The sequence below is a fragment of the Tympanuchus pallidicinctus genome, unplaced genomic scaffold (assembly GCF_026119805.1).
Source record: "Tympanuchus pallidicinctus isolate F22 unplaced genomic scaffold, pur_lepc_1.0 scaffold8, whole genome shotgun sequence".
Lineage (NCBI taxonomy): Eukaryota > Metazoa > Chordata > Aves > Galliformes > Phasianidae > Tympanuchus > Tympanuchus pallidicinctus.
The window spans coordinates 29,083,552-29,092,236 of record NW_026294802.1 but is presented as its reverse complement, the minus strand read 5'-3'; the positions used below and the strand labels follow the sequence as shown (position 1 = coordinate 29,092,236).

Here is an 8,685-nt window from a genome sequence, read left to right as displayed (position 1 = left end):
AAATAAGAAAATAATCAGTGAGCAGAAACAAGCTATATGAGCATATATTTACATAAAAATCATCATAAAGCATCTCCAGAGTTTATCCTAAAATGCTAACAGGTCAGCTGCTCTGGTTGACATGCAATGCCTGAAGTTCAGCACAAGGCCACCTAGAGGCCCATGTGCCATGTAGCACAGCACTGACAGTTGAGTTCTAAGCACCAAAGCTCTCATTTTCATTTTTGTCCCAGCACTGACTGTCCCAGTCAGTCAATGGTATTTCCCAAGAGCATCCGCTTTAACAAAAAAATGTTCTGTATTTCAACATGTAATGAATACAGTTGCTTGAAGATAATTGCTAGAACACAAAGCTAGGAAGCCAGTGTTATGACAGTTCATTGCTTGCGCTGAAGGGTTCATGTCTTCATTGCATGGCTCTTAATGTCAAACATAAGTACAAAGTAATTGCTTCGTGTTCTCACTGAAGATCAGCACTTGAATCTGTCTGAGATCATTTGTTATAATAAAAAAACTGCTTTTAAAACTGCTGTATTGCCATCAGAAGCCATTCCTGCTGAGATTCACTGGCAGTTTCCCAAAACAAAGGTGTATTGTTTCTTTCTGAAATGATCTACAACGTGTTAATGAGTAACTTCCCACACTGCAATTTAAAATTGCCACAAGCGATCAGCAAATACACAGCATGTTGCATAGCTGTGGAAGGACCTGGAAGAGAAAGCCTACATCCTGCAAAACCCCAGGGCATAAGAAAGGCAAGGTCAGATAGGGTTTGTGAGCAGGGAGGGGTGAGGTGGGTTGTAAGGAGCTGCTGGAGCATGGGGTAGCATAGAGCTCTGGCTCCTAAAGAAACAGTTCACTCATGGATTCGCTCATGCTTTCTGCCAGGATGCTGGGCAGTGACTCACAAGCAATTCTGCAGAATCTCATCCTTATGGAAGTTCAATCATACAGATGAGGAATTCTTTCTTACCTGGATAATTTCTTCTAAGTCTTTAAAAATGTGGGAAAACTAGAACACCATTTTTATCTTGTACTACGTGAAAGATCTTTTGGAAACAGCTACCAAGCAATTGAGTAATAATGTCCCACAAATCTCACTCAAACCGTTTTCAAACCCAGTAAATGGCAATCAACTAATCATGTTTTCTGCACTATGGGATCTCAAGTAGAGTGTGTGATATAAGAAGGTCGTGCATGAGTCATAGACCAAGGTTTTGTCATTAATTGGAGTATGTTTATTAGGTATCAATTATTACTTTAAGTTAGTAATAATGATAAGCAGCATATACTTATTTTTTCTTCTTTAGATGTAGAATAGTTGTGCATAGTTACATATCTATAAAATATGTTTACATATATATTGTAGGGGGAGGTTCTGAAGTGTTCCATGTTATTCTAAATTGTAATCACACAGTGGTGACACAAGGCATGGCTAGATCCTGATCCTTGTGGTAGTAGACTACAAGATGGGCTCATGCAGTGTGTCCAGAGGTGCCTGTGAGGCAACAAACTGGTGGGCAGGACACAAAGCGCGTCATGCTGTAACTGTTCAAGGGGCTGCTCTTGTACTGAGGGTAGGAATAGCTGCCAAGACAATTCTGAAAGATCTTGAAAGTTCCTCTTTCCGCTCTTTTTTAACAAGAGCTCTTCTCCAGTGTTGCAGTGCTGCTGCCAGGCAAGTTGTACATCCAGCACATGGTTGTTTGTCAGGCCTTTTGGGTAAGGAACTGTTCTTAATATAGAGATGACGTGTTTTCAGTCACTTCCTTGTTCCTCATACTATGGTTTGGATGTAGGCTTGAATCCAGGGAAGGAGAATATCGAGCTCGTTGATGGCCTTGTATACTCCCTTTTCCCCAAGCTGTCAAGAAGATAAAGACATTAGAAGTGAAACCACCCACACCACCAAAGCAAGAGCCAATACCTCCTGCTCTTACCTTAAGAAATGTTTTCTTTATATTTTTGACAGCAGAAGTTAACCTTGTGGACGGAGCACATGGAAGCTGAAGGGATGAAAAGAAACCAAAAAAGCTTGTTGCAACAAGGATGATGATGGAAATAAAAAAGCAGTGAGGAAGAGACAAACCCACTGTGTGGCACCATTGGACTATGTGTAAAATGTGTGAAATCAGCACCTCCTGCTATTACAGAAGTGTTGTTTTACTTGTGTACTGTCTGGAAAACTGAGATCACACTACAAAAACCGTAATATAGGTATCACCAAGCCTTCATATTGCAAATTTCCTATTTATCTTAAGGGTCTTTATATCAGTGGCAGTGACAACTTTAGTATGGTGTAACCTAGCTGTAAGGCTCATGTCCTTTAACTAGAATTTTCAGCCTGGCAGCCTGACAGCTGCCACGGGATCACCAGACTGGCACCCATGGCCCCAGGGTGCCCCGACATCTGTGCCACCATCAGCTGCTCACTGTGCCTGATCTGCATGCTCACAGGTATGCATCATAACTCTTTTAATTGTGTTTTTCTGGTTGCTTTTTCTGGAGCACTCTGAATAAACTTTCTAAGCAACACCTTCAGCACTCCTACCTGATTCCCCAACTCTCTATGCTTTTCAAGGGAAAAATCCTACTGTTGAAAAAGTGGACATATCTGATATTTTCCAGTTTACAAGCAAAGCCAGCATTTTGGAAAAGAAAAGAGGCAAAAGTCCTGAATTCATTTAAAAATGTGTGACGTCCATCTTTCCACTTCAAACAGAATTTTTAAAAAGGAGTGCAAATTTTCTTTTCAAGTTGCTTTCCATGTATGTCAAAATCACCTTGCAAACTGAAAATGTGAGTAGAAATAACTCGCATTTTTAAGCCTTTAACAATCTTCTAACTAGGGCAGTTCTTTATGATGCGGGTTTTTTTGGTTTGTTTTTTGTTTTTTCATATGCCTTTTTTATAAAGGTCAGTTTGCATGATGCAAATTTCCACACAAGTATTTCAGAGCAAGTGAACAAATGAGCAAGAAAGCAAGCTTGCTCATTTCAAGCTACACTGCAATCTCTACTAAAGACAACCAGCTCTATTTGCAATGATAGAGCAATATTAAAAATCCTGCAGCCAATGTATTGCCTTTCTGCACTCAAATACAAGAAAAAAACTTCTTCAACCTCCTACTGATGTAGAAATATCCCCAGAAGCAGCAGCTGTTCTCACATTGTTGCCATCTCAATAGGAAAAATGAGCAAGTAAATGGGCTTTTGCTGAGGATGGTGCTGAGGTGGTGCTGCAGATGGATGATCCCAGTATCCAAGAAAAAATGTAGAATTCTTTAACAGTGCAGTCATACTCTAAGTGAAAGGGCTTGATTTCCCTGCAGAAAAGGGACTTAGAGATTTTGGTACCTGTGCATTTTTGAAAAACTGAACTTGGGCTCTTACATTACTGGAAAATATTAATATATGGGGGGGAGGAGGGGGGGGCAGTAAGAAAAATAAAAAAGAATAGCAAGGTTAAAATCATGACAACAATGTAGTACAAAGTCTTTGGAAGTTGTTTGGAACCAAATCTTGTTAGGATTTTTACATAGGGCTTGCCAGTCTACTTGGCTGAATTAGAGGCAGAGTTCACAAAAGAATATAGGGTGGGTATGTACGTAAAGGTGTCACTGTTTCCCTCACTTGCATAAAGAATTTGACCCAGGAAAGATGATGCATTTCTTATGCAAGTATGTTGTCATGGTGGAAATCCCTTTTGACAAACATCTTACAGTTCAACTATACAATGAACATTAAAGAATTCATCCATAAGTTTATGAGGGAATAATACAGTGGAGAAATCACAAACTAAGTATTAGAAGAAGATTCATTACTTTCATTCTGATCACAATTTCTGTTATTCTTTCAAATGTTTTTTTTTTTTCTATTGTTGACTTTGAACTAATAAAAAAATTATTTTTAAAGTGCTACTATTTCCAAAAATGAGGTGTCTCCTAGAAAATCATGACAAGTCATCATTTTCTGAACACTTATTTTCTTCTATGAGAAGAAGTCTTTTTTTTCCTATATATATATATATATTTAAGATTGGAAAATGTAAATTGTTTTGTTTATATTTGTGTTGGATGGAATACTGGCACTAATTGTGAAAAGAGTTCAGTATCTTTGGGAAATGCACTGCATTTTGTCTCCATAGGGCACAGAAACAGAAGGGTTACTAAGTTATATAGTTAGCTCCAGTCACTGACGGCACGTCATAATAACTGATGTGCTGAACTGAGTCATAGCTCATAGTCTGAACTCCTCTATGTGTACTGACTCTTGTATGAGGCATAATTTTCAGACAATTTTCTAGATAAGAACGGAATTTTATTCAATTATGTTGTATTGTTGTATGGTTCTAATACCTGGAATTTTGACAGACACAGATAATTGTAACAGAATTCTGTGAATAATGATTGCAATTATGTAACATGGCTTAAACACTGAACCTGAGAAATGGGGGAGTTTTCTCCCATTGAGTTCTGAACATTTTTACATTACACAAATATTTTTGTTATGTTCTGAGATACAGCATTGCAAGTTGTCTGAAGTTGTTTATTTTTGAACTGCAAATATCTGTGTGCATAAAGAACCACCGTCCCTTTCTTACATGCTACCACATATTTCAAATTAGACAAAGCTATACTGTAATTCAATAACATTTTGTTGACTTTTCATTCTGCCTTCATTTTTTAAAATTAGCATAAATATTTACCTGACTGTTCATGGTTGTATTAAAGCCTATCTCACATTTCACTTTTTGTGACACTGTTACTTGTAAGGACTAAAGGATTTGGAGGGGAAAAAATGGCTGTGGATGATAAAGCTTACCCTGTTCCTATTCACCTACCCTTTAAAGAAGAGCCAGGAGGTAAGGCCTAACAGGACATTCTGCAGCCTAGCATGTATGTGACAAGAAGGGGAAGAGAACTAGCCTACAAGTGATGGGGTCATTTTAGTATCACCCTTTAATATACGTGCATATTTGCACATGCAAAAATGTGTACTAACTACTGTCCTTGTGTCATGTGCAAGGTGGGATGATGACATGATATTGGTAGGACACCTCAATTCACTCTTGGGACATGTTGCCAGTGGGCAGCAGCTTCAACTGCATAACCAATACATGCAAACTGCTCCTTTGTGGTTTGTCCCATGTCATAGAACCATAGAATCATAGAATCATTTATGTTAGAAAAAGCCTTTGGAATCAAATCCAATGATCCACCTAACACTACAAGTCCACCACTAAACCATGTAGCTAAGAACCATGCCCACACATCTCTTAAACATGTCCAAAGATGACAACTCCACCATATCCCTCAGTGATCCCCTTGCAATTCACCTTTCAGTGAAGAAATTCTTCCTGGTAACCAGTCTAAATCTCTCCTATTGCAACATGAGGATGCTGCCTAACATTCTATAACTTGTTACCTGAGAAAAAAGACTGGTACCCTCCTTCCTACTTTCTCTTTCAAGATAGCTACAGAGAATGATGCCATCTCTCCTCAGCCTCCTTGTCTCCAGAGTAAGCAGTTCCAATTCCATCCACCACTTCTCGTATGTTTTCTGTTCTAATCCCTTCACCAACTTTACTGCTCTTCTCTAGATATACTCAAGCAATTCAATATCCTTCTTGTAGGGACCCAAATTTGAGGTGCAGTCTCACCAGTGCCTCATACAAGGAAGTAATCACTCCCCTAGCCCTGCTGGCCACACTATTTCTGAATTTCTGACGCAGGCCAGGCTGCCTTTGGCCTTCTTGGTCACCTGGGCACATGGCCGGCTCATGTTCAGCTGACTGTTGTATTCCCATGTCCCTTCTGCTTGGTAACTTTACAGATGCTCTTTCCCAAGTCTATATCACTTCATGCCTCTGCTTGCTTATGAATCACTTGCTCATGAATCAGCTATTCCCAGATTCAGTGTGGTGGAGTAGAGATAATATGTAAGTAAGAGTACCCATGGCATCTCCACAACCCTGCAGACACACTCTGGAAGGAAACGAGTGGTGTGAAACTTCCCCAGGATCAGGGGGAAGCCCTTGGGAAACTGAGTCCTCTGCAGCATAGGGCACACCATAATCCTGAATCACACTCTTAAGCTGTCAAAACAGTATGATCTAGCCCTTTCCTAGCCTTTCAGCTGGATAGAGGTAGTTTGGCTCTCAGTAATATACTCACACAGGCATTCATGTTCTCTTGCAGGACCCGGAAGGCACTAATAACGTACAGCTTTTCACTTTCCATTCCAAGATGACTGAAAACATTTTTCATGTAGAATGAGAGGAGCTGATCTCGAACATTACAATTTGTCTGAAAACAAAGCAGGCAAGGAGTTGACAAATGAAGATCTCACAAGTCAAATTTTGTCTGAAATGTTACGTTTGTAAAAATACATGTGGTTAGAAACCATGTAATCAATAGAAATATTTTCAAGGACTTCAGTATCCCATCACATTGCATCCTTTTTTCAAAACCCTGAGGTTTCTGAAGATAGGTCAGGAGGATGTTGCACTGACACAGCAAGGAGTACCAGTAAGATAAGCCATGAACAGAAGAGACAGTAACAAATCTATCTATGCACAATGAATAAATAGAAGATAAATAGGGGAGTTAAGCCAGATAATCTTAGCCAGATTGTAGGTGTGATTGTGGGTGTTATTGTCTGATTCCTCCACACCAGTGTCCCATGCCATACAAGATGCTGTAAAGGAATCCCTCCCAGCCCCAGCTGCTTCTCCAGAAGAGACCACATTATTTAATACCCTACTTATCTGGGGGATATCTTGGACACCAAGGTATTTCAAAAAGGTATATGCCTATTTTTAAGAAACTGAACCAAGTATTGGGTGCAAAATTAAGCCATCGGAATGCAGGTGCCTGCATGTACATCCCATGGGCAAGTAAGGATCCTTCAATCCTGGATCCACTCAATGAGATCTCCAGAAGTTCAAAGGCTAGTAGGTCTCTACTGACTGACTCCACTGAGCCAGTCTGCCCCACTGACTAAATCTCTGCATAAAAGATGCTAAAACCACTCACTCATCTGTAGTCACCTATGAATAGACACCATAAATTCAGTGTCTCACTTGCGCACCAAATCATATCTGGGGAATCAAATCTCTCTCTTCTAGGGCACCTGCAGAGGTCTAAGCCCAAAGCAGCTATTGGCTGCTTGGATGTCCTGGCTAGTCTTCAAAATCCCTGGACTGTCTGCAGTACGCATAGCCTCACAGAACGTAGCTCAACTGTGAGGATGGTGGATTTGGCCTCGGGCCTCATATGAATGAGATGGTACCTGAAAAGCATTACTGAAAAGGATCACACATGTGTAAAGTATTCAAGGGAGGAGCAAGGGCTACCACAAACATGTTCCTTCACAATGCAGTAGACACTATCACCCCAATGCTCCAAGGAGAGCTCGACTGCAACCAGCTAGTGACAAACGCCTCTAGCCAGGCTTTCCACACCCACCTCTTTCTCCTCATACCACAGTCACTGTTCCCCTCAAGTCCCATAGGAAAGCCAGTTTTTGTGGTACAGATGTAACACTTCCTCGAAGCAGAGAATTCCGTTAGAATTATGGCTCTAGTAAACATTGCGTACTTGACAATTAAACACAACTAACTTTTGTGTCAGCTGTCATTCCTTCCTATCTCTACAGATCAAAGGAAAATCAAAGCAAAAAGTGAGGAAAAACAGTAATATAACTCTTACCATAAACAGCATTTTTGTCGTCTTTTTTAGAAGTCTTGTATTCTTGATGAGATCCTTCTGCAAAATACAATGTTCTAGTATTAATTAATCTAAGAAGAGGAAGGGAGAAAGAGATTTTAGTCTGATCTGTACAAAACTCTGTACAGTAGTGTTTCCTACCAAGGTGTATTCTAGTCACAGTAATAATAATGATCTTATTCAGATGTAGGATGATGTCCCCGTAAATCTGTGTTCCAGTCCCAGCCTGTCAGCCTATGAACTTCTTCCATGACCTTGGCAAACTCATCCCACCTCTCCATACATCCTCTTTTTTTCCCATCTTTACAAAAGGAGTAGAAGCATTATCTTTTCTCTCAAGAACACAGAGATACATTCAGCTTACTGAAGTGTCCAGGTGATGAATAGCAAAGTTGTCAAAGAAGCATCCGTAAATAGAATAAAGTTCAGCTAGTGGGATCAACTTACAGGAACAGATGATTTTAAACTAGTTGCCTTGGTATATAGGTTCTCTGTCACCTGGGAGAGTAGTCCTTTCCGGCAGGTACGCTTTCCTGTAGGTGACTTTTTGCCTTCTACAGAGAAAAGACACAGTAGAACTAACAAATACCCAGATCTGAAAATAGAATACGCTTTCATCTTCACTCCCAAATCTTCGTGCTCTACAGTCACAGCAGCGTATGTGATACAGCAAGACTGGTTAGATTACAGAGGTTAACCTAATTTTGTTAACCCTCAACACAGCTTCTGCACTGAGATGCTCATGTAGATAACCTAATGCTCGTGTGCTGGCTCATTAGTATTGTTGCTGGGCTTTTTTATAGATGTTGCTCCACTTTCAACAAGTTTTACCACAATCATCTGTGACGTTTTCTAAATGATATCTCCATATTTACTGGCAGCAGGGTCAAGGTTTCCAAGAAAGTAGAACTTCCCTCTCATGTGAGAAGTCTTTCTCTTAAGCGGTGGTCATTTGA

The 8,685-nt window shown here is 40.0% G+C and overlaps 1 protein-coding gene across 1 annotated transcript; it reads right to left on the bottom strand.

Moving 5' to 3' along the window:
- Positions 1 to 1,309: 1,309 nt before the first annotated feature.
- On the bottom strand, positions 1,310 to 8,389 carry IL26 (interleukin 26). Its single transcript, XM_052668516.1, has 5 exons — positions 8,177 to 8,389; positions 7,712 to 7,768; positions 6,176 to 6,307; positions 1,941 to 2,006; positions 1,310 to 1,864 (listed from the first exon to the last, which is right to left on the bottom strand). Exons 1-5 carry the CDS (start codon positions 8,345 to 8,347, stop codon positions 1,778 to 1,780), a joined length of 513 nt encoding a protein of 170 aa, XP_052524476.1. The 5' UTR covers positions 8,348 to 8,389; the 3' UTR covers positions 1,310 to 1,777.
- Positions 8,390 to 8,685: the final 296 nt, after the last annotated feature.